The sequence below is a fragment of the Misgurnus anguillicaudatus genome, chromosome 14, assembly GCF_027580225.2.
Source record: "Misgurnus anguillicaudatus chromosome 14, ASM2758022v2, whole genome shotgun sequence".
In the NCBI taxonomy this organism is placed as follows: Eukaryota; Metazoa; Chordata; class Actinopteri; order Cypriniformes; family Cobitidae; genus Misgurnus; species Misgurnus anguillicaudatus.
In genome coordinates, this window is record NC_073350.2 from 6,401,151 (window position 1) to 6,428,555 (window position 27,405).

The window sequence follows — 27,405 nt, forward strand, 5'->3', positions numbered from 1 at the left end:
CATAGCTGGCTACCTCCATGAATGAACAATACTTTAGGATTTATTCATCATAGTTTATGTTAAAGGTGCACTGTGTAGATTGCAAACTAGCGGTGAGATAGCGAATTGCAACCAACAGCTCAGTCCACAGCTCACCCTTCCCGTTTGAGAAGCTATGGTAGCTGCCACAGGACAAACATGTCATTGTCTGGAACAAGGCAGTGACAAAACACTCTGTAGAGCAGTTTGTGAAACATGACAGCAATTTGGGGACCGCTCATTTCTGTTGTTAGCCATGAATGAACAATACTTCAACAGCATTCATTAGTCTTTTTTTAGTCACCAATATTAACAAAAACATTGTAAAGTGTAAAAAAAAAAGATAATTTATGCATGGTTCATGGGTTTTAACATAATTTAACAGCCTTAATTACAATATGAGAGTAGCAGTAGTTATTGACAGTAGTGTAACGTTGATCAGTAAACAAAAACCTCTTTTCTTCCAGACACAAGTTAATCTATACAGTACAGGCAACACTTACAAACAGTTGCATATGTAACTTGTGACATCCATTGCATTCACATTTACATCCACAGCATATTTACATTTATACTGTGGCTTTGATGGACCCACTGTTGATCAGGATAGACCCAGTTCATGTTTCAGTTCATAGGAGATTGTGGAAGGTTCATCTACATGTCAGATGGTGATAAAAGCTCCTTGGTCGTTGTTGGCTGATTCTGGCTCCACACAGCGACCCCGTCTTCGGGTCACTCGTCGCTTGCGGTGAAACTTAGCGTAACAACGCAAACCTAAAAGATTTGAATAAAGTATCTGGGTGAATCTTACAAGGATGCAGATTATACAGTAGTAAACAATAACAATACTAATTGTTTATAACCCAGCGGTTGGGTTTGTTCATGTAAGTGTAACCATATATATAATTTTTTTAATTTGTCTAGCATTACATTAATAAAATTTGGATTTTTTTGTTACTTTATAGGCATTTTTTTTACAAAAAAGCATTTTACTGATCTAAAAAATACAATACTAACCAACTGCAGAAACGCAGAACAATACGTCATGACAGTTTAACTGTGGGTTCACACCAGATGCAAATTCAACAATTTGTGCGAGCAGATTACATACAAGGTCAATGCAAAGACGCGATCAGATGCATCCTCGCATGTGGCGATGCGAATGACGTGATATGGGTGGTGCATTTGCAACGAAAAACGCACAATTCCCCTCAAACACGTCTTCGCCCAAGTTGAAAATATTCAACTTGAGCGGAAAAATCAGCATGACACAAAGTTAAATCCTCCGAGTAATCTGGAGCGGGGAACGCGATGCCCCGCGTTTGGTGTGTACGTAGAATAAGAATAAACAGCGCCAACAGTATGAGGCCTGGAAGTGCCGGAGCAAAATAAAGCTAAAATATAAAGTAAAATATAAATAAAATTTAAAATCTATCTTGTTTTGTTTGTTCTTTTGAAATAAACTAAATAAATTAGGTTGGTTAAAACATTCAAATAAATGTATTTATTATGCAGAACTCTGTAACAGCAGTGACACTTACCCTCCTCACACATGCAGTCATCGAAACACTTGTTGTTCAGTCCACGGTTGTGAGGTCTGCACTCGTGTTCTCTGAGGTCACAGCAGGAACCTACAGTACATCAGACATACAGTAAACACTGCGATGTGTGCCAAATAAATGCTTGTAAATGGGTAATGTTAAACAATTATAGAGGTGCACTGACCTGACAAACAATCAAGATGGTGGTCACATGGTTCAACAGCATCAAGTGTTGTATTACCGCTGCTCTTGTATTTGTTGCGCCGTTTATCTATGCAGGAAGAGAATCTAGATTATATTAATATATACACACATGCATACATAATTGCAACACTTTTGTTTTTGCCTCCATTTTTCATGAGCTGAATGTACACAAAAGGTCTATTTCTGTTAAATATTGTTCACAAATCCATCTTAACCTGTGTTAGTGAGCACTTCTCCTTTGCTGAGATAATCCATCTACCTCACGGGTGTGGCATATCAAGAGGCTGATTAGCATTATTATTGCTCAGGTGTGCCTTAGGCTGGCCACAATAAAAGGCCACTCTAAAAGGGCCGGGAGGGGGGTCTAAAACCATTTGCCTCATGCAGTGCAACACATCTACTTCGCATATAGTTGATCAGGTTGTTGATTGTGGCCTGTGAAATGTTGATACTCTTCTCTTCAATAGCTGTGCGACGTTGCTGGATATTGGCAGGAACTTGAACACGCTGTTGTATACGCCGGTCTAGAGCATCCCAAACATGCTCAATAGGTGACATGTCCGGACCGGTGAGTATGCTGGCCATGCAAGAACTGGGATGTTTTCCGCTTCCAGGAATTGTGTATAGATCCTTGCAACATGGGGATGTGCATTATCATGCTGCAACATGAGGTGATGTTTGTGGATGAATGGCACAACAATGGATCTCAGAATCTCATCACGGTATCTTTGTGCATTCAAAATGCCATCAATAAAATGCAACTGTTCATTGTCTATAACATATGCCTGCCTATACCATAACCTCACTGTCACCATGGGCCACTCAGATCCACAACGTTGACATCAGCAAACCACTTACCCACACAACACCATACAGGCTGTCTGCCATCTGCCATGTACAGTGAAAACCGGGATTCATCCATGAAGAGAACACCTCTCCAAAGTGCCAGATGTCATCAAATGTGAGCATTCACTCACTCAAGTTGGATACGACAACAAACTACAGTCAAGTCGAGACTCTGATGAGGATGACAAGCATGCAGATGAGCTTCTCTAAGATGGTTTATGACAGAAATGATTTGCATATGCAAACTGACTGTTGCGCAGCTGTCCGGGTGGCTGGTTTCAAACGATCTTGGAGGTGAAGATGCTGGATGTGGAAGTCCTGGGCTGGTGTGGTTACACACGATCTGCGGATGTGAGGCCAGTTGGATGTGCTGCTAAATTCTCTTTATGTAAAATGCCTTTTAATATGGCTTATTGTAGAAAAATTAACATTCAATTTACAGGCATCAGCTCTGGTGGACATTCCTGCCGTCAGCATGCCAATTGCACGCTCCTTTAAAACTTGCGACATCTGTGGCATTGTGCTGTGTGGTAAAACGGCACATTTTAGAGTAGCCTTTTATTGTGGCCAGCCTAAGGCACACCTTTGAAATAATAATGCTTTTAAATCAGCATCTTGATATGCCACTCCTGTGACGAATCAGACATGTTAGGTTCCATTTTCAACTTTTTATTGTCGAAATCACACAACAAACAGTAAGTAATCAGAGGGTAAATCCAGATAAGCAGTAACGTAAACACAATCCAAGGTCGGGGCAGGCAGATATCAATCATATACGTTACACAGTCCAAGATCAGGGCAGGCAGAAAGCAGTCGTAATCGATATCCCAGTCCAATGTCGGGGCAGGCGGCAAACAGCAATAATCCAAGAAACAGTCCAATATAAACACCAGAAAAGCAAACGCGGGTAAACACAAGGAAACGCTCAGAAATGCTGCTAGGGGCAAACAATACTTCGCGAAGTTAGAATGGCAGAGTCCCAGGTTAAATGGACCCGCTGATACGCTACAGCTGGTGAGTAATCAGTGGGTCGCGGTGCATTATGGGAAATGTAGTTAGTATGCAGGTGAGTGAGAAGTACCGGGAGCGTTAACACTGTCATCCGTCACAGTCCCCCCCCCCGCGAGCGGCTTCAGACGGGGACTTTCGGGGACGACCTCGGGGGCGAGGGGCCGGTTTGTCCGGATGTAGTCTGCGGAAGTCATGGATGAGGTTGAGATCCAAGATGTTGCTGCTGTTTTCCCAAGACCTCTCCTCGGGACCGTATCCCTCCCAGTTGATGAGGTATTAAAGGTTGGAGCCCTGCCGTCTGGAGTCCAGCAGCTCGCTGACCAGGTAGGCCTCTTCACCCTAAACCACAATGGGAGGGGGGCCTGCTCTCCTGGACTCTACAGCCGCTCCCGGATCCTCAGCAGGTTTGAGCAGAGACACATGGAAAGTGGGAGAGATGCGGTAATTAGGAGGGAGTTGTAAACAGTGAGACAAATGATTGATTTGTTTAATGATTTTAAAAGGGCCAACATACCTGGGACTCAGTTTCTTCCAGGGGAGATGAAGTTTCAAATCTCTGGTTGAGAGCCATACGAGTTGACCGGGTTCGTAACTGGGTTCTAGGCATCTGTGGCGATCTGCTTTGTCCTTGAGTCTTTTGATGGCTCGTGACAGGTGAACGTGTGCTTGTTCCCAGGTTTCTTGGCTGCGTAAGAACCAGGCGTCTATGGCTGGAATGTCTGCGAGTTCTTCGCCCCAGGGGAATATAGGAGGTTGATACCCAAGGACACATTGAAAGGGAGAGAGGCCCGTGGTGGTTTTTTTCAGGGAATTCTGTGCATATTCCGCCCGAGGTAGGAAGCGACACCAGTCATGTTGTTTTTTGTGACAATGACAGTACCACAGTGTTACCAGACAGCGATGCGGGACCAAGGTCTTTGTGGGATCACAAGGGGTTGGAGGAGACCTGCCGGGTTCTGATGAGGGGTTTTGCTGGTCGCACAGACAGTGCAAGCATTGATAACAGAGCTTACGTCAGGATACATAGACTGTCACCAAAAAAAATCATTAATAAATGACTGGAACACGGAAGGACTGTTAGAAAGCCCGAAGGGCATAACCAAATATTCATAGTGACCATCACTGGTAGAGAATGCTGTTTTCCACTCATCTCCCTCCCGAATATGAATTAAGTTGTAGGCATTGCGTAAATCCAACTTACTGTAGATCTTGGCGCTGCATAGTTGTTCAAGAGCAGCTGGTACTAGAGGTAGAGGGTAGCGGAATTTCACAGTGATGTCGTTAAGTTCACGATAATCTATACAAGGGCGCAAACCACCATCTTTCTTGCCCACGAAGAAAAACCCTGCTGATGCTGGTGATGTAGAGTGACGAATGAATCCCTTCTCCAACTCTTCCTCGATGTATTTCTTCATGGCCTTTTGTTCGGGTTCAGATAGGGGAAAGATGCACCCCCTAGGTGGTACAGTATTGGGTAGTAGTTCGATGGCACAATCGCTGGGGCGGTGAGGTGGTAATTGTGTAGCCTTGGTTTTGCTGAATGCAATAGCCAGATCTAGATACTCATGGGGAACATTGTCTGGTAAAGTGGTTACGGAGCTGATTTGGGAAATACATACAGGAATTTCGGGGGTTTTACTCAAGCAGGAAGTCAAACACTCATCACTCCATTTGAGAATAAGCTTTTCCTTTCAAGAGACAAGAAGGTTGTGTTGATGGAGCCAGGGAAATCCCAAAATGATAGGGTTGTGAGGAGATGAGATGACATAGAAGGTGATTTCTTCGATTTGATCGGAATTAGTGATGAGAGTAATGTTTTTGGTAATATGGGTGACTCGACCGGAGCCCAGCGGCCGTCCGTCTAGCACTGCGATGGAAAGAGGAAGTACACAAGGGGTTACAGAAATGCTGTGAGATTTGACTAGACCTGAATCAATAAAGTTTCCAGCAGCCCCGGAGTCAAGTAGTGCTTTAGAAGGTATGGTGGTATTCTGCCATGACAAGGTAACGGGTACTTCCATACATTCGAAAGCAGCAGTGGAAATAGATGCACTCACCCTTCCAAGGCGTGTTTGTGATGGTCGTGTGGGACAGACAGCAAGAACATGACCAGCTTCCCCACAGTACAGACACAGACGTTCTCGAAATCGACGTTCTCTTTCCTCCACCGTGAGTCATGCTCGCCCCACCTGCATAGGCTCACAAACATCAGGGGAAGATGAGACAGGGACATCAAATCCTTGCACCGGTCTTCTGATGCGCACTAAATTGTCAATGCGAATGGCCATTGAGACAAATTCGTCGAAACTCCTCCCCTCGTCCCGGCAGGCTAACTAAGACTGTAACTCATGACTTAATCCTTGGCGAAATAGGCTTTTCAACGTATCCTCTACCCAGTTAGTTTGAGTGGCGAGAATACGGAAAGTGAGTGCATATCCAGCTGCTGTAGACTGTAACTCATGACTTAAACCTTGACGGAATAGGCTTTTCAGAGTATCCTCTACCCAGTTAGTTAGAGCGGCGAGAGTACGGAAAGTGAGTGCATATTCAGCTGCTATGCGGCGTCCTTGTCGAAGATTTAGAAGCTGTTCTCCTGGGTCTCGACCTCCAGCTGGATGTTCGAAAACAGCTTGCATGGTTCTTTGAAACTCATCATAAGTGCATTGGTTAAAACTTCCTGCTGACCATAATGCCGTTGCCCACTCCAGAGCTCTTCCGGTAAGTAAAGAACATAATAAAGAAATCTTACCGACCTCCGTGTTGTATAGGGTTAGTTGCTGGGCGATAAAGAGCTCACAATGCATAAGGAAGCCTTAACATTTGTCAGGGTTGCCATTAAACTTTTCGGGGAAAGCCAGACGGGGTGTAGCTGAGGCCGAGGGTATGGATGCGGGTGGAGGTGAAGGCGGAAGTGGTGCTGGAGCGGTGGCAAATCCAGATAAGCATTAACGTAAACACAATCCAAGGTCGGGGCAGGCAGATATCAATCATATATGTTACAAAGTCCAAGATCAGGGCAGGCAGAAAGCAGTCGTAATCAATATTCCGGCCCAATGTCGGGTGAGGCGACAAACAGCAATAATCCAATAAACAGTCCAATATAAACACCAGAAAAGAAAACACGGGTAGACACAAGGAAACGCTTAGAAATGCTGCTAGGGGCAAACAAGACTTCGCGAAGTTAGAGTGGCAGAGTCCCAATAGACCCGCTGATACGCTACAGCTGGTGAGTAATAAGCGGGTCGCGGTGCATTATGGGAAATGTAGTTAGTATGCAGGTGAGTGAGAAGTACCGGGAGCGTTAACACTGTCATCCGTCACAAAACCTGTAAGGTGGATGGATTATCTCGGCAAAGGAGAAGTGCTCACTAAAACAGATTAAGACAGATTTGTGAACACTATTTGAAAGAAATAGACCTTTGGTGTACATAGAAAAAGTCTTAGATCTTTGAGTTCAGCTAATGAAAAATGTGGGCAAAAACAAAAGTGTTGCGTTAGACAAAGGCCTTCTGTTCAACAAACAGGAATAAGAATGCACATAATTTAGTCTCATGCTGCGTTTACACCAGCCACGGTAGAGGCGTGAAGCACGAGCTATTTCAATGTTAAGTTACATTGGGCAACCTGGTAAGTTGTAATACACATTTCACTTTTGAGTCACATGACGTTTGTCAACCCGCGCCGTTTATTTTCTATTATTATTATATCTATTATAATCATACATACTGTCAAACATTATAACACTACGAGCAGATGCCTTCAAACCTTTCTTTTTGTTGGATGGCCAGGTGTCTGCCGGCTTCATATCTTCATAATCTGTCCAATCAAAGAGTGTCATGTCCAGAGTCGGCATCACTTCACCCTGAGTCTTCCCTCGACCCGGCTTCTAAACAAGACAACAGTTCAATATGACTTACAGATAAACAGCTAAAAGATTCACACAATAAACTGGTTTATTCCGCTTCATCTGCTTGACATCATTGTATAGTGAGGTGTTTATTTAAAACCTGTGATGCATCATTAGGTATAAATCTGAGGTACTAATATAAGCTCTGAAGTGCAAAGATGCACTTTTTGAAATGGTACTGCCCCAGTGACAGCTAGAGTACATATTTTGACATTTTTTCTGACAGTGTATACAATGGTTAAAGCAACATTAAAGAGTTTTTGCTCTTTGCTCCCCCTACAGGTTAGAAGCGGAATTGTCCATTACCACTGTCGTAAATACTGCAGCATAGCTGGCTCTGATTGGATTGTAGGTCTGCCGTAAATCAAGCTTTTGTAGTTTTCACTCGAACTACAGGACCGCGACACGACGGTTGGAAACTTCTTTAGTGCGGTTTTGGCCGATAGAGGGCTGCAAAGCGAATGTGAAAGTGCCGTTCACCCTGTTTCGAGTGGATGAACGACTGAAACTTTTTTGGAAATGTTATTTTAAGGTAAAAAAACTTTTTGGTGTTGCTTTAATTACTAAATTACTGCGTGAATCCATATTCCAACAAATGGTGTAAAACAAACAAATGTGTTTTGTTTAAATCAGAAGGTGTCATTGCTACTATGATCTCATAATACCTTCAGTTTTGGTGACAGCACCACCTGCTGGTTCAAATAAAAAAATCTGCTGACGAAACTTATTCCATGGATTGTTTTGTAATTGTACACTGTAAAAAAAGATGTGTTGGTTCAACTTAACAATTGTTTATAAACAAATATTTGTTAGTTGAATCAAAATTTTGAAGCCAACCAGGTAACTTACTTTTTTAAGTTGAACCAACTTTTTTATTTGTAGGTAGTTAGACATTGTCAATAAATGCTACAATCATAACCCAAAACGTTATGTTTCTTCGCAAAACGTAAAGCAACAGCAGGTAATCTAAATGCATCTCTGTAACTGTACCGTTATTATAGGTTGAATTATATTTACTGTTATCGTTTGTAGTGTGTATGACCCTTTAACATATCATACAGTGAAGTCTGCATCAATCATTACACTACAGTATGTTTGCCAGCATGCTAGAGAATCACTGCTACTACTGACGCTGTACAAGTCAACATTGAGGACAGCGATCCACTGGGAGATGAATGAGAAGAGCACAGAAGAATAAAACAGAGTAATGACAGCCTCAACCTACAAGAGACAATACACCAAACTATTTGTGTGTGCAAGCGGTTTAAAAATGTCTTTTTCATCACATTTGGGGATTGTGCATGCTCCTAATTTCCTGTTAGAATGCAAATGATATTCCTCTATGAAAATTTCCTTTATGTTAAAAAATAATATTAATATTCAAGGTCAATGTCTGCAAGAGTGGCAGTTAGATTAACTAAAGATACGTCTTTGTGCTGTTACTTATTGAAATTTAATTAGGACTGTCTATGGGACTTTACTGTATGTCATGAGCTCAGATCTATAGCAGCGTTTGAGTAGCGGCGTGAGAGATTATGATGGTTTTAGTTCTCTAAAGACCCGAGATCTTAAACTGCATCACAAGCAGTCTGGCCATTGTGCTTACAAATCACTTAATAGCCTGAGTGGGCATAGTGCTCGATCCTGTACACACACACACACACACACTGAAAACTCATGGGCAGATTGGTTTATTGTTACGTTGCTTGAAAGGGATTGAAATTCCTTAAAAATCTTCCACTCAAATTTTCTGCACAAACAGTTTCACTTTTAACTAGATGTTGATATTTTAAACGGGCAGTTTTTCTGGCTTGTTTAGAGACATCAGTGTAAACACACTCTTTTGTTTCACTATCAGGTCCAGTGTACATGTAAGAAATTAGATTACACAAACTACTAGATTCACTGTTTAGAGTTACGCAATGTTAAAGCTGCAGTGTGTAATTTTTTTTTGAAGGATCTCTTGACCGAAATGCTAAATAATATAAAAAACAATATTATCAGGGGTGTATAAAGACCTTTCATAATGAACTGTTATGTGTTTATTACCTTAGAGTGAGGCGTTTTTATCTACATACACCGAGGGTCCCCTTAAATGGAAGTCGCCATTTTGTGCCGCCATGTTTCTACAGAAGCCCTTAACGGACAAACTTTTTTACTAAGTTGCCTCCGACGATAACATGTTTGTCCGGTGGCAGCTAGCGTAGATTCTCTATGTGTTTTTAACAGCGAGGGATGAGTAGTGGACTGAGCGGTTGGTTGCAATACGCAACCTCACCACTAGATTCCGCTAAAATTTACACACTGCACCTTTAAGGACATCTGCTGGTTATAGCTGCTGTAAATGCAACAAGAACAGCATATTTACACATTCAGTGACATGTAAACAAAAGTTTTTATTGGCGGAAATATGCAATATTAGTTAATGCCATTGAAGGTAAGTGATGTGCGCAAGTGAATTAACAAAGTTATAGCTATCGTTACAGTTAACGTTATAGTTATCGTTAAAGTATGAACGGCCCTTAACACTGTTGCCTCACGGTAAGAAGATCCCCAGTTTGAGCCCCAGCTGGTTCAGTGGGTTTTTCTGTATGAAGTTTGCATTGATAAATTATGTTAATTAAGTATTTCATAACTCCTGGTAATAGCCCAATCAGATTATTTTTAACTGTGCCAAGCTGAAAGACTGTCTCATATAGAATATCCTCTATCTCGTCACAATGGCGTGCCGATTTTTTAATTTCAACATCATTAAAAGACACTGTCTCAAGTAATGTTATTTGCTTATGAAAATGCAAATCTAGTTTATTATAGTAGGTATCCAGGCCTATTAATGCCTTCCAAGTGAATTAGAAATGAGAGTGTTAGAAAGATATTTAGGGAGGAGTAAATAAGAGAACAGATGGCTTGGAGAAAGAGGAGCAGGAGGATGGGCGAGCAACATCTCACCCCACACTCGAGCTGGTGACAGCTCCCCTCCTCCTCCCCAGTGCAGAGGGAGCTGGGTAATTGAACTTGTGTAGGATCCGGCCCAGGGCGGCACTCAGTAATAAGAGCGGCACAGGTAAATAAATCTGTGTTATGAAGCGCTGCATACCGCGAGGATGACAAGTATCCTCGCCGCTGGCTCCAAACAGCAGTTCAGTATCTGTATCGACCAGGGTGTGTGGTTAAAATGAAGATGTTCATTTTGTGATCTTACAACAAAATGACAGAATGGAAAAAGACTAGAGGCGCTTTAACGTAAGTTGGTAGCAGCAAAAGTGTCAGAAAGCAAAGCTATTGACTGTTTGGAAATAAAATGAGGGTGGTGGGAGGTGTACAAGCAAGATGCAGTTAAGCAAAAAAATAAGATAAATCAAGCTAGTAGATTTACATAAATCAAGCAAGTAGATTTACATTTAGTCAATAATGCGAAAAAATTAGTTTTAGCCACTTATATGTCTTAAGTTCATATGAACGTCAACAATTAACAAACCAGCACCAGAAATCTAACAACTCTGAATAACACAATAGATCTTAATATTCAAGGACTCTCCTGCTGTCCTGGGTACCTGGGGTTTTGTAGAGGCCGGGGGAAACGTTGGGGGATGCTCGTGGATTGCCGTGGTTACCAAGATGGAGGACACAAGGGAGAAAGCTTCGGTGGGCGGGGAATTGCTGTGATTGGGCAGGGAGGTGTCGGTACCATCCTCAAAAGCATTCATGTCCTTCAACAAGGAGTCTAATTGTGGCTCAGGGTCATCGAAAACCCCTAGGATAGAAAAGCGAGAGAGAAAGACTATGGTTAGTGCTGAATACATTTTATAGTTGGCCTGGTAAACATCCCCAAATGGCAACTTAAAGAGATATAAACTCTCTCTGGCACTTTACCAGTCTAGATCCTTAGCATGTATCAAACCTTGGATTGTTAAAATCAAGAGTTGACATCTAAAATGACCCAATTGTCTTTTTAAGTATGAATTTAAGGTCAACCTATATTCTTGATTCATTATTTCAAGGATAAAAACTCTGCTTATGCCACCCAGGATGTGCAGGTGAATATTTAGGTATTGTTTTTTGTACATTTATTTAGTCCAACTATGAATAACCCACTTCTAGCCAAAATAATTTGATTGTCGTTTAGGCACCCAGGGCCGGCGCTAGCTATTGGCAGAGTAGGCAAATCCCTAGGGCCTCAAGCTTGGAGGGGGGCCTCCATAACTACTAAATCCATGTGCGCTAGTCCGACAGCAATAAATACAGTTTTGAGGTGAGTTCAACTTTATGCAGCGCCGCAAGAACCGCAGGCGTTTGACATCAAAGTAACGTGAGAACGATTGATAAGCAAACCCACTGTATGATTTCTCGATTCGCTCTCGCGGTGCTTTGATATCATCCACCTGTCGGTTCTTGCAGCGCCTCATGAAGTTAAAGAACCCTAGATGAACAGCATTCAAATCTCTGCAGCTGACCCACTTTGAGTGATGCTGAAAGCGGCTATCACCTGCTTTTCCTGCTTACCAAAAGCGGCATGCAAAGACAGTTCAGCACATGATGCAGGTATTTTAAAATAATGCATTTAAAAAATAATCTTAGCTTTGTTCTGTTTATCAATGTCATTTCAAGACACATCAAACTTGAGCACTGCTGACTCTGTTTAGACACTTTGAATGCGTGTGCACGATAGTATCGCGTGGGGAGCTGACTATTAAAATAGTCAAGTTAAAAAAGTTTGTATTTAAAGTCAAACAGCAAACAAAACTGGCGTTATTATGGATATTTAATGTATAAAAAGGTATTGAAAAATATATGAATATATCCATAGTCTAATAGATAACTTTATACTGTGTATTGGTTCAGTAAGGGGCTGATTGCACCAAACGCGTTTATGGCAGTTGTAGGCACCTTTTTTGAATGATATTCTATGGGCAGGGAGCGTTTGCGCGCTGTTTATGCGACGAATGCCTTGCGGTTTTTGCCACCGGCTGCAGCACGCGCTTTTGAAGGAGCGCTGAGCGGAAAAGCGCCCAACGTCATTCACGTCTTTCCATTGTCAAATCGAATGAGGAGAGAGGCGGGCCTTTCGTTGTGGTGACGGAGGTTTACAGTTGCTTTGATTTCTTACAGGGTAGAAAAACACTTTCTCAGATTATTCTGAAAATTAGAGGGGCGTGAGGGGCCTCCAACATAAATTTTGCCTAGGGCCTCCAAATATCTAGAACCGGCCCTGTAGGCACCTGTAAGATGTCTGATGGTCCATCATGTAAAGTCAACAGTGATTAAAAGATGTTTAAATGAATTCATTTAATTTCATTTATTTTACTGCTATGGTTACACATCTATAAAATGTTTACTGTCAGCCCAAATTTTGCCTTGTTTTAGCCTAGACGTCTGGATTGTGTTTTAAACTCAAAATTGTTTGCTGGGAAATAATCAAGAACATATCCATATTTGACCCAACCATGGGTTTAAAACAAGGAGCAACTTTCCGATCTCTCTGATGAAGCCAATACGGAAGTGATTTAAACTGCAATTCATCGACTGGCCACTTGAGGCTGGCCACTTGAGTTTGAACAGCCACTGCTGTCACTAGAGTCAAGCTAGGCGGTCACCCACGTCCTGCCTTTTTACCCATTTTCGCAAATCCACGAGTGATGCGCGGTGACGTGCGGCCAAGATGGCAACTGCAGGCACCGCCTACTTTAAGCTTCAAAAACAATCTTCAGAAACCAATGGATGACGTCACAGACACTATGTTTATATTTTTTACAGTCTATGGTTTAAACACCCCTCCATTTTCAGTTAAAATAAATCAACATAGCTAATTTGGGTTTATCCGTATTTTACCCAGCTGTGGATAAAAAAAACAGCATTTTTTTAGAGATTAGGCTCTCTACTGGTGTACAACACATAATTTTTAATTTCTAATCACGTCCTAGATAAAATCTCTTAAGATCTTGAATCAGTCATAAATTTGTCATCTTTTTAATGTAAAAGGGGGTGGTAATGTCGTATATATGTTACATTTAAACATAAAAGGTGTCAAAGAATGCATTAAATAATATGTTAAATTGTATTCAGATATTTACATAGAAGGCATTGTGGCTTTATTAAAGGGGACATTTCACAAGACTTTTTTAAGATGTCAAATAAATCTTTGGTGTCCCCAGAGTATGCATTTGAAGTTCTAGTTAAAAATACCTTATAAATAATTTATTATAACATGTTAAAATTGACACTTTGTAGGTGTGAGCAAAAATGTGTTGCTTTTTTGGGTGTGTCCTTTTAAATGCAAATGAGCTGATCTCTGCGCTAAATGACAGTGGCATGGTTGGAGAGTGCAGATTAAGGTGGCGGTATTATCCCCTTCTGACATCACAAGGGGTGCCAGATTTCAATGACCTATTTGTTACATGCTTGTACCAAACCAAGTTACTTTTTTCACATTTTCTAAGTTGATAGAAGCAGCTGGGACTCAATTATAGGACTTAAACATGGAAAAAGTCACATTTTCATCATAAGTGCAAAATTATCCAGAAATGTTTTTACATGTCCATTTACAACCCAAGGATTTGCCCTTGAAATGAAATGGTCTAATTTTGCCCTATTTGGAAGGATCATGAATAATAATGTTGAGCTCTGCTCTGATTGGCTGATTCTCAGAGAAGCTCTTTCAGTAGCTCTGTGTGTGTGTAAACAGATCTTATGTTTGAGACTGTATCAGACGAAGATACAGATTTTGAGGAATAATCAATTGTTTGGAGATTGTTAATGGACGTTTCTGAGTGGTATGTTTGTGTTTTTCAGTATGGACCTGCAAGACGTAACTATAACGTCAATAGTAGAACTTCAGCCTAAACGTTAGCATATAGACCCTTTTACTGTTTGTACACAATGATGACGTGGCAGCGTATACGCGCGCATTTTGGCAACGGAAGTATGGCAAGAATCAGTAATGAAACAACACAGACAAAGAAAGTTATTTTAATAAGTTGACTTTATCAGCTTTTTCAACACAGCTACCAGATCTGTGTACTATAGTGGAGTGGATAGAAGACGTTAGCAGATGGCCTAAAATAAAGTTGCCAGATACATATATATACATATATATTAGTATATTATATTAGTGCAACCAAACGCAACAACCAAACATTTTGATGCTGGGAAACTTTCTGAGTTGCTAACATGTTAGAACCAATGGGCAATAACACCACTTCTGTTGCCCAAATGCGCGCGCAGGCTATTTGATCACATACGCTGTAAAAGGGTCTATAGCATTAACTAGAATATACCACTAGCTCAACAGTCAAAACTTAGCGTTGTAACAACATTGAACTTAATTTAATGTGTAATTTTATGTTGGGGCGTACATCATGACTGTATCGTCACAGTTGGTGTTATGTTTTCCAGAGGTCTTTTGCATGCACGAGGTTTAAATAAGAAGGAAGAAACAATCGTGTTTAGTCTAAACCAGGCTCAAATTAAGCCTCACTCTGATCTCTAGTACCTTTAGTTCGGCTTTTGTCTTTTCTGCCTCCATGCTTCCTATTTTCAGCAGGATGTCTATGACCGTGTCTCCTGCCTTTACGTGTGAACTCCCCCTCTGGTAAATGACTTCCTCTTTGCATATGAGCGGGACCCTTGACATCCTGACCACCTGCTTTCTTCCGGTTTCCAGGTCCCATCTCCAACCTCACAGGACTCAGACCCTCCACACCGGGCCCATCATCCTCCGGCTGAGCCACTGGCCTCCGGGGGAGCAACCTAGCACTATCCTGTTCCTCACGCGATCCATGTCTCCTTCTGTGACTGCCGCGTGTTAGTCCGGTTTCAGAATCTGTGTTGGAGGTGGAAGACTGGATCAGACTCCTTTTGGCATTTGCAACTGGGATGTCAGAGCAGAGTGCGATGAGGAGCAGGGCTAAAAGGAGATACCAGCCTGGAGCCACCATCTTTAAACACAGCGCCACCTGCTGGTTAGGGTAAGACCAGGTCAGATCAGAAACGAAAGGCAAACGATGTTACGACAGACAGATAGATACAATATTTAAAAGTAAGATTGCTTAAAGTTTTTTTTCTTGTCTGGCTGTATGCTTTTATAAATAAACATTTACATCCAAAAAAAACTTCCTATTGCACAAATGGTTCCTTCTTTCTATCTTTATATATGTTTAACCTCACACCTCAGTGTTGGACTATGTTTTCACCAGCCTATTCAAACTGATTTTGGATGTTATGGCCCAAACTTTCAAGATGTGTATAATAATTTTAGCCATGTGTTTATTATTTAAAACTTTGAACTAAAAAGGACACCTCAAACCAGAACATATTTGAATATTTAAAGCATAGTTTTGCTTTCCTCTGACATGAAAAAACAAAAGCTCAAAGGCATCCTAAATGTGCTGTGAAAACCTGCCAGACTAAATATCATGTCTGTATCCCCACTGGGCAAGAATAAGAGGATCCAAAGAGAAGAATCTGTCCTCAGGTGGCAAATCAAAGTAGAGCTTCTCAACATCCATCTCACCATGCAAATCAGCGACATGGGTCTCACTTTGATCATCTTTGGTCTCCTCTCATCCTCAGTAAATCTCTCCTACAGATTCTGTCTTTGGACCCAGAGAGCTGTTGAAACTGCCATCTATGCCTACATTCACACCGAGTGGGACCTGAGCCACTCATATCGGCATGTTAACTTTAAGACATGGGCTTTTACTTGAAGATTGAAAATGCCTTCGAGTTGTGTCAGAATGTTTACGAATGGGAATCAACACGTTGAATTTATCAGAGCTCTTCTGTGCTTGTTTGTTGGAAAGTCTTTATTCAATTCTGACTAGACAACTTAGCTTGTATGTATTGTAAATGTAAAGTGTAATGGTGCCAAAAAATACAACTCATTTAGCCAGTGTAACCAAACTACATTCTCTGTGGCTCAGTGTTCTTATCCTTTAAGCATTGAGGGATTGACACCAACGCATTGAACAAAGCTACACATTTCTAGACACTTCAGTGGAGATCTGTGAAGAATTATCAGAGGAGAACAGAACTTGTGTTGCTGTTTGGGGCTGGAGAGCAAATTAAGAAGATAAAACTCAGACTGCAGCTCTATCATTCACCACGACTGCCTTTTAATTGGTATCTGAGTGCTGTGATTCAGGTATAATGACTCAAGCTCACTATAATAAACAAAACTTAACAAGGAAAGGGTCCTGGTGAAACCAGAGATATGTGATGCTTTATATTGAGCAACCAACTTGGGATAGTACAACACATAAATGCACCCAGGTTTCAAATAAAACTAAAAGTTAATCTGTAGCAGTCTTGTTTTTGTGTAGCTAATTGCACAGTTCATTTAGCTTTAAGCCATTATGGAAATTTGCTATGCTGTGTGAAAAGCGTCGGAATAAACATTGGGAAATGTAATATTTATTTGTCCTTTTACATGAATAAATTCAGTTCAATTGTACTTCTATAAAGCTTTTTGTAATTGCACTGTGGCCAAACAGCTTTACTGAAAAAGAAACAGGAGAAAAGAAAGAAACAAAATAGGACATTGGGAAAAAACAGTGGAAAAACATGTGAAATATACAAAAATATAATCACTGAGCAATAAAGACAAAAAAGACATCTAATAGTTGTCCAAACACAGCTTAAACAAGGCAAAATGTGGTCTGTCTGCAAAAATTTTACAGATGTCTAACCACAGCCTAAAAAATAAATGAAATACATTAGAAACAAATTAAATAAATGAAACCAACACCACTGTTGAATTTTCTTACATAATATCAGACATCTGACAAGTTATTTTGGCAAAAAATGGCTAGAAGCTATGAAAGATTTTTTCTGCCAATTTTAATTAAACTAATAATAATAAAAACTCATAATACTGACAAAAATCAATATTTTTTCAATTTCATTCATTTTTTAATATTGACAGTCTTGCCTCGAGATTGTAGTGAAAATGAAATGTCGAATCATCAATTTCATTTAATTTTTCTATTTGATAGGAGGGATGCATTAACACCCTGAAAATTAAAATGAAATTGTTCATATTTTGCATACAGTTTTCGATAAAAATCTGCAAAAAAATCTGCCAATGCGGGTAAGCAAAAAAATCTTGAACATTTTTCTTAAACACTTAATTCAAGAAAAATACAAGAAAAATTTGCCTACCCCATTGACAGATTTTTGCTTGTTTTATGCACAAAATCACTTAAATTTGATATTTTTGGTCTAAAAACTACTTTTTTTTATTGGGTCGTTTTGCTCATCAAGAAAAAGCATCTTAATTTAAGATTTTTTTTTTAGATATTTTTTTACTGAAAACAAGACAAAAATACTTTTTTTTTTTTTCGTGAAAATCATTTTTTGCAGTGCATAGACGGTGAAAACTAAATGCAAAGCAATCTGCATTTGTTATCCCTACTGAAAAATCCAGTTAAGACCAGCATAAGCTGGTGAGCTGGCTTTAACTGGTCTCCACCTTGGTTTTAGCTGGTTTTGCTGGTGTAGCAAGCTGGTCTAGCTGTGTTTTGGTCACATTTTAAGCTGGTCTAGCTGGACTGAGCTGGTCAGGCTGGAATACCAGCTGGCCCACCAGCATGACCAGCTTTGTCAGGCTGGGGGGACCAGTGTGAGCCACCTTGAACCAGCTGGGGCCAGCTACCAGCTTGTGCTGGTTTTGGCTGGATTTTTCAGTAGGGATGTGACTGATTCTCTATCTATCTGATTCTTGACACAGTTGGGAAAGGTTTTTGTTGCGCAAGCATAGACTAAAAGAGTTGGTTAGCCTCAGAGATGATTCTTCAGTTGATGTGTCCATAAAAATTTCAGATTGGTATAACATTGTGGGTGCATTTTGTGCCACCACTCGACATGACTTTGGTATCAATTAGTGCTTATATTGATTTACTGCACTCGCTTTTATGGGCTAAGGATTGTGTTTTCATTGTGTTGATGTCAGCATCTGAATATTTAGGCTTCTGAGACTTTCTCCAGTGTGCCCAGAAGTAGTTGATCACCCTGGCAACCCATTTAGGCAGCCGCTCTGTCCAGTGAAGACGGTGGTGTATGGTAAATCAATGGGGATGGGATATTGAGCTACTGCTCGTGTGTGGGTCGATAGCTGGACGGGCCTTATCATGGCCGCAAACGCACTTCAGACCCTGCAGAGGTTGTTGTTTAGGGTTGCTAGCTGAGGGTGTTTATTGCTGGCTATTTAAAAGCTCGTCCACATAGGCTAAGTGAAGGAAATTGCACATGAAACCAGAAAGCGAAGCTGCTGCCAAAGGAAATTTGTTTCGAGATTGCGGGAACTTCTTGGGAAACACACACCGACTGCTTTTGAACCGTATCAGTGAGTACTATGTGCTGGGTGCTATTCACAACCAGAGAGAGAGATCGGAGCGACTGCTGAGCTTTGGTTTTTAGATAATTGCTGGTCTCTATTCAGTATGCTCACTCCCTCGAAGACTTTGTTAGTATGACAAGCGTGTTAGAAAGCCCCTTTCACTTACCGCACAAAAAACATTAAAAACAATTACAGTATTAAACAGGAATGAAGTACTGAGAAAACATACAGGTAAGACCATAAAATAAAGCTCCCTAAAACGTTCTTAAAAATTGAGACACTGATTGCAGTCCACACAGAATGGACACAAATTCTGTTGTCTAACAGGTGGACCTTTGATGTTAGCGAGGTTTTAGGGCCACCCATCCTGCTGGGCTTGGTATGATATTAACCACAAAGACCCCACATCAATTAAATTGGCAACATAGATGACATGAATCATGAGTTGCTGGCAAAAGCCCAGCACTTAGATTTAAAGTGAATTGTTGACTGTAAAATGATGAGGGGAAAGATGTTGGGGGGGGATTGTTGGGAGTCTAATGTATCCAATGCATGATTTATAAAGATGCCGGGCTGGGCAAAATCGATAGTACAGCTATTGGCTAACCTATTTGTTTTACAATAGCTGTTTATCATTACAGGATTTACAGTTTTTATAAAGGCCTCGGTCAAAACAAAAGACTCTGTAAGGTTACTACAAGATCTACCAGATTTTACTGGTAAATTACTGTTAAGAGATCATGTGTGAACAGGACCTTTTAAAAATACTGGTTTAAGAAGTGAATTACAAGTATGATGAACACAGGATGAACACGAACGAGGTCAGAATTCACTGATGGCTTTGGGCCAACATTAATAACATGCTGACAAAGATTATGCATTTATGCCTCACTGTTTATGGAAAAAAACTGGAGTGATACTTACTGTAGCCTAAACTAAAATGAAGTCACAGAAGCAACTACATAGCAGTGTTGTTTTCGTCAACGATGACGATAACGAAATGATTTCGTTGACGCACCTTTTTTTTATGATGATAACGTGACGATGACTAGCTAAAAATGGCTCTAATGTGACGCAAACATGACGAGGCGCTTTCGAGTTTTCGTTGACGAGACAGAACGAAAATGATTATAAGACTGATGTTCATGATGCATGTAATTTCTGCCTATTTTGCGTGAAATCTGTCTGTTTTTAGCTACAAAGTATCAGCAATGCTGCCGCTTCCTATCCTTGTTTTGGGTACGCCCACCATCCGGCTGCCGCCATGCCGCGCACGTGCACCAGATTTCACACAACAACAACACACCTGCGGCTGTGGCGAGTTTGAAGGACCGTGGCAGTGACGCCAATAAACGGAAACTACGAGATGATTTATGGACATACTTTCAGTATAATCCTTCAGAAAAAAAACGGAATGCATATTGGGAGACGACGGTAAATGTGGCCACAAACTAGGAGGGAAGAATACAACCAAAATCAAGCGGCACCTGAAGGCTCATCACGCTAATATTTTTTTAAAGCTTAACATATCATATACATTCAATTTTACTCGACATTCGGCTTGTGACACATTTCATGTTAAGCTTAAGGTTTTACATGTATCTACTTCTCAAACCTAAGCCCATTTCCAATACTTTTTGTGGTGTATTTAAATAACAAGGCAAGGCACGCGTTTCTCAACTTTATAAGCGAAGTCTCAGCGTAACACACAAACTCAACATGAGGGTATATCAGGCTCAACTTTTTTGTTATGACATGCGCAGAAGGCACAACGGCAAGCCCTCAGGGACAACCTTAATGCACATTTTAATAGTATTAAATACACCACACTTTTTAACCTAAATTAATTTGTTAAAGACTAAAATTGACTTAAACTTGACTAAAACCTTTTTGTGTTTTCGTCGACTAAAACTTGACTAAAACTATTAAGTTTATAAGTGACTAAAATGAGAGTAAAACTAAAAAGCATTTTCGTCCAAAAGACTAAGAATAAAACTAAAACTAAAAAGCATTTTCTTTCAAAAGAATAAGACTAAAACTAAAAGGGCTGCCAAAAACAACACTGCTACATAAATGTAAATGTCACAAAATTAAAAACATCAACAAAACATTCAACAAAAAGTCATACCCTACTGAAAAATCCAGCTAAGACCTGGTTTTAGCTGGTCTCCAGCTTGGTTTTAGCTGGTTTTGCTGGTGTAGGAAGCTGGTTTTGCTAGTGTAGCAAGCTGGTCTAGCTGTGTTTTGGTCACTTTTTAAGTTGGTCTAGCTGGACTTAGCTGGTCAGGCTGGAAGACCAGCTGACCCACCAGCATGACCAGCTTTGTCAGGCTGGGAGAACCACCGTAAACCATCTTAAATCAACTAAAACCAGCTACCAGCTTATGCTGGTCTTAGCTGGATTTTTCAGTAGGGTACACTGCCATGTTTTAACCACAATACTGGAGTTTTATGGTAATTTACTGAGATACTTATTTGCAAGGGGCTGGTGGCCCTACATAAATAAATTACAGTGATTCTTTAGATCGGGGACAAAACAGGTTTTGATTTTCTAAAAAAAATCTTCATTATTTTAAAAACCAGTGTATACATATTTAACACCTTCAGACACATAGAAATGTCTATAAAGTAATTTTTAATTAAATTATCACAAATATTTTGACTCTTAGCAGTTTTTAATTGTCTTAAAGGGATAGTTCACCCAAAAATGAAAATTCTGTCACTTACCCACACTCGTGTTGTTACAAACCTGAATAAATGTCTTTGTTCTGATGAACACACAAGATATTTTGAGAAATGTTTGTAACCAAACCGTTTATGGACCTAATTTACTTCCATAGTATTATTTTTCCTACTATGGAAGTAAATGGGGTCCACGAACGGTTTGGTTACAAACCTTTCTCAAAATATGTTCCTTCGTGTTTATCAGAACAAAACAATTATTATTATTCAGTAGGTGGTTAGGGGCATGCACACCAAAGCTTTTACGCCCGCGGCCGGCGCATGTTTTCAATTGTTCCCAATGGAAGCTATGCATTTTTCAAACAAGCCAGCAGCTAGCGCTTTTCTTCTGCGCTAAAAACTTTTTCCATGCTTGGCGCTGAGCGTCGAGAGTTGAAAGAGATTCAACTTTGGGTGAAAAGCTCCGCTTGTCAATGTCAGTTCTCACACAACCGTCCAATCACATTGGAGGAGGGGCAGGACAAGTATCACATTAACCAACCGGCTCACAGCTCAAGTACCACAGCTACCAAAGAGCTCGGCTGAAGAAAGCTGGCACTCAGCTGAAAAAACAGCTGGCAATCAGTGTCCTCCAGGCGTTTTCAGCCGTGTTTAAAAGTTTTGGTGTGCACAACCCCTTACTGCTCCTCACCAAAGTCTTCATGAAATTGTAGTTTCTAGATATGGCTCAGGTTCCTTTTTCAATGTAAAAAGTTTTTACCAAAGGTTTTTAACCACTGATGTCTCAGATGTCAATATTTGGTGGCTTTTTTAACAATGCAAGGTCTTTGTTTAAGTTTTCAAAATTATTTTCAAATAAGTATCCATACTTAGGTAAGTGCAGATTTCAGAATTGTTACATCTATACAGTTTTGGGTGTAACTAGTTACTAAGTAATTAGTTACTTTAATTTAATTACTTTTCCCTTGAAAAAGTAAAGTAAGGGATTACTCTTATTTTTATTGTAATCTAATTACAGTTACTTCTGATGTAACTTAATACTGTGTATGGACTATAAAACAATTATGTATACTAAAATACAATAGTGGATTTAACATGATTTTAGTTTACAATTCTCACTATTAACTGGTTGATTCATATTAATGAGATGTTGGCTGTTTATTAATACTTAATAGCACATATTAATGCCTGATTCTGCAAAACCTCGTTAACCCTCCCCATTTCTACCAATACTTAAAATTAACAACTACTTTAGTATTAATAAGCAGTAGTTGGAGTATATTGAGGCAAAAGTAGTTAATAGTTAGTTAATAGAGAAAATTGGACCCTAAAGTGGGACCAGAATAATTGTATACTTTCATTTATTATTTCTTCGAGCCATTTCAAACCTATCTTTGTATCATGTACTAATAGGATTTAGAAAGTAATTAGTAATAAGTAATTAAATACTTTATGAAGAGAGTAATTTGTAAAGTAATCTAATTACATGATTGAAGATGTAATTAGTAACTAGTAATTAATTACTTTTCTTGAGTAACTTACCCAACACTGCATCTATATTGAAGAAATGTCACATCCTTAACATTGTTTTTTTTCCTCATAAATGTGAACATGAAAATTAAAACAAATATTATTTGTTCTTTGAAGAGCTGTCACTTTCACATTTGGTTTTTATTGCTTCTGGTTTTCCGACAAAGTATGTTGTTTCACAAAAACTTGTCTTTTTTTGTCACTTCCATAACACATGTAAATCCCAACAGGCAACCTGTATACAATATAATTCTGTTGTCTGGACTCTATTATCAGGGTTTAGAAAAATAGAAACAGATGGTTTAATATACTGGTAATAAATACATTCTCTGAGAATTTTTTTTTTAAGTTTTAACTGCAAATGTCACATCCAAAATGCTGGAATTGCTTAGCATCACTAATTATTTAGTAGCATAATAACTATTATATGTTACAGCAGAAAGGATCAAGGGCTAAATTATTACAATAAATCTTGAAATTTAAAACATCCTGATATCATGTTTAATTTAAATTCCAAGCTTGTTTGACCGGAACAATCAAATGTGTCTCCTACGTTCTGGTGACCAAAAAAAGACAATCACAAACACAAGCCTTAACCAAACACGCATTCATCTGTGATATAGAGACATAGTATAGCTGATAACAAACAGAGCTCTCAGTGGATTCACGCTGTAACGCGTCTGGCATTTGAGAGAGCAACAGCAGGCAAGTTTAGATTATATATGATATTCAGCAAAGGGTCACAGCATGGAGCTGAGGTTGTCGCTGGAAATTCAGTGAAGACAGATCGGAGAGAGAATAAAAGGAAAACAGAAAGAGAGAAAGACAGCGAGGCAGTGAAGTTGCCACACAGAGGGTAAGCGTGAGCGCAACATGGTGTACAGACACTTAAGATCCCACTACTGTGTGAATAACTGATAAAAGCCTCCGCAAGCCGCTTGGATGATATTGTGCTCAAGTTTGAAAGAGATGCGGGGCACACTAATGAACTCACTGACATCTCAAGAGAAGAGATAGAGCTTTCACTGTGAGGTCTTCAACATCTCCACCTGCTGAGATCTGGGGCTCCATGAGCCATCTGTTACACCCCTGCTACCTCCAGTAACCAGAACAAAAAAAAGCTTTTCAAAGCATAAAAGGATGAAGCTTTTTCTCTATCTATATCTCCTCATCTGGAAGATTTAAGGAGGTTAGAACTTCGCTAGAGCTTTTTGATGCTGAATGAGGTGATTATAGACCACATATGGTGCATGGAAAACTTTTTCTCACTTATAACTGACAAACTCTAATTGGTTTCTATTTTGAGAAACACATGTAGGTCTACCATAGTTTAAGTTTGCACAGTATAAATGTTTAGGAGTGGGTTATGTTTGGTGCGTAGACCTTCGGAGCAGCAGTTGGCTGGAGTTGGCTAGATTCTGACATAAAGGAATCTAGGGGGTCAATTTCACACCCAACAAATTTGCCAAAATGCACAGACAAGCATAACCATTGATGATGGGGCATCTCTATCTAAGTTCCTGGGTCTCTTAAAAAGCCCAGTGAGTCGCCTTGTCATCTACTGCCTAAGTGAAGAGGTGACTTTTAAAGGAAAAAACAGAACAGGAAATTCATAAGCGACCAATACTTTGCATAGGCAGCATCTTGTGTGACCGTGTCATACACATTTACAGTAAAAGGTATTACTGTAAATCAACATTACTATATTGCTGTCATGCTGGTATTACCAAAACCTGACTACTTTTGGTGTTCACCCTTGTTTTAAATATTGCCTGTAGACAGTTCACTTTGTTTTGGAGCCAATGATGCATTAAAAAGCTGCCTCCATGATTTAGAGAGCTAATAAAGATGGACACTTATGTCCAGTGGGACTAATTATGGGATGGGTCAAATAGTCAACTAGTTATCCAATAACAATCACTCACATAAAAGATGGAATTAGTTTATGTGCAAAAGTAAGTGAACACCCAGCTGCAACCCCAAACACATTTGGGTGCTTAAATAGTCAATTAAGTAGACCAATCAAATTAGCCATCCTTAGGAAAGTGGTTGGGCAACACTGATTAAAAGAAAAAGGAAGCTGGTGGTGTAATGGGCAGTGCTCCGACATATGGCACTGACGCGCTTTCCCTGACCTGAGGTTGATTCACAGCTCGAAATATTTTGGCAATCCACTTTCTTCAGCCTGTAGTTTCCTGTCCTCTCATTTCATACTGTCGGTCAAATAAAGGCAAAAATGGCCCCAAAATAACCAAGGTGTACCCAAAAAGACAAACAATGCCAGGAAGAAAGGAGATATCCAAGGACATCAGAAAGAAGGTGGCGATAGCCCATAAGCCTGGGAAAGGCAATAAGACCTTTTCCACTAGATTCCACCTCTTGCCATTCCATGTAAAACAAATCATCTACAAATGGAGGGCATTCAACATACCACAACTCTATTGTCTCTCGAAACTATTGTTCAGAAAGCACCAGAAAAGTAATAAATGAGGTAAAGGGCAGACCTCTCCTTCAGCACGGGGTAAATGTTCATGTGTTTACAATCAGATGAAAACTAAACAGACATGACATTCATGGGAGGGTTTCTAACACCAAAGCTACCTATTTCTACTATGATAAATAGCTTTTTGACAAACCGGAGGCCTTTTAGAAGTCAATTCTCTGGACAGATCAGTCCAAAACACTGAATTCCAAGAAAAGAACCTTCTTCCAGCAGCTATGCATGTGGTGGAAATGTAAAGGCCTGTGGCTGATTTTCTGCCTCTGGGCCTGGACGACTCCAATTATCCAGGAATATTTGAATTCCCGGGCCTATCAATACATTTTTGATGAGAATCTCCTGCCATCAGTCAGGGAGCTGAAGTTGGGCTGGGTGATGCAACAAAATAACAACTCAAAGCATTTGAGCAAAACCACCAAGGAAAGGGGTAAAATGAAAGAAGATTCATACTCTTGAGTGGCCTAATCGAAGTCCGGACCTTAATCTAATCTAAATGTTGTGGCTAGACCTGAAGTGGGTGGTACATGCCAGATGTCCAGGAGTGGACAAAAATCCCAAAAGGCAGATGTAAGGCCCCATCCCATTTCTACCCACTTAAAACTTCCACTTGGTTTTGAGTGCCCTCAAAAGTAAAGTTTCCTAAACAAGGGAAGTGGGGATTCAAATCGTTCCCTATGAATTGGAACACCACTATATGAAAAGTAGCATAGCGAATGTGCTCACCTACGTCATGTGTAGCGGGATTATTATTAATATGATTGAACTCTCCATAAGCCCGGGTAATACGAGTTCACATGAACGCCGGAACGCACATCCTGAATACTGACAAAACTTCCCAGATCAGATGTATATATGATGGACACCCAGATAGCATGCAAACCATTGAAATCATGTTAAAAACAGTTGGTTTGTCAATGTTTATTGCATTGAATCAATGCAACCTCCATTAATATTGAAAAAATATTGAAATTTCCGCAAACCACCATTATCGTGATCAGTGTTTGCTTTAGTTCGGTCCTTGACTCTTGACATTCACTAAGTTAAATCTTTCTTTTCTTTTTTAGTATTTGTGTGTGTTTATGTAGAAACGCATGTGCACTGGAAAACAAAGATGTGTTTCAAAGTTCAGTTGACACTGATTGCTTTTTGCGAAGATCTGAAGATGATATGAAATTAAGTGGCTTTACATGATTATGTCGATCCATATTTGACCATTATAATTGTTCTGGTTTGTAAATCCATTGTGACAAGATAAACAGAAAATATGCTGACACATTCAGACATCATTATTCATCCTACAAATCTCAACAATGGTGACAATCATCAAACAAATTCAGATTAAACGATCAACTGCAATGCATGCTGGGAGTTATAAATTAGTTTAGTACTACGATGATACCCAGCATGCATTGCAGCATGAAGCTTTCTTTTGTTGATCGTCACCATTGATGAGATTCATAGATGATTCATGATGTCAGAGGTAGATTCAGTAGTCCTTTAATTAACCTTTAATGTGTTTTTATATATATTTTAACACGTAATGTGTTTTTATAATCCTCAAAATAACAGACCTGACACTGTCTCCAACTAGTACTGTAATATCCATTTCTTGCACAACCTTAACAGTATTTCATTAATATTATTTAGGTATATCTACAATAATTAAACTGTTTGATAACATTAAATCTTTGTTTTCTTTGCAATAGCAGATGTATAACAGGCAAAGAAAACTTAACATTAAAACACAAGAGTAAACGGCCCAACTAAAGTAAACACTGATCACGATAATGGTGATTCGTTGACACCTCAATACCTTTTCAATACCAATGGAGGG

General features: G+C 39.8%; 1 protein-coding gene across 3 annotated transcripts in view; it reads right to left on the minus strand.

The window, feature by feature from the left end:
• Positions 1-365: 365 nt before the first annotated feature.
• draxina (dorsal inhibitory axon guidance protein a) overlaps positions 366-27,405 on the minus strand; it is a 30,504-nt gene continuing 3,464 nt past the window's right edge. Inside the window, exons 2-7 of one of the 3 annotated variants that reach the window (XM_055184554.2) lie at positions 15,017-15,482; positions 11,082-11,281; positions 7,386-7,503; positions 1,744-1,830; positions 1,560-1,649; positions 366-792 (exon numbers count right to left, since the gene is read on the minus strand). In XM_055184554.2, coding sequence (XP_055040529.2) covers positions 680-792; positions 1,560-1,649; positions 1,744-1,830; positions 7,386-7,503; positions 11,082-11,281; positions 15,017-15,461 — 1,053 coding nt within the window. In that variant the 5' untranslated portion in view covers positions 15,462-15,482 and the 3' untranslated portion in view covers positions 366-679. Of the gene's footprint in view, positions 793-1,559; positions 1,650-1,743; positions 1,831-7,385; positions 7,507-11,081; positions 11,282-15,016; positions 15,483-27,405 lie in introns of all 3 variants that reach the window. The other 2 variants (XM_055184552.2, XM_055184553.2) reach the window with 2 other exon arrangements.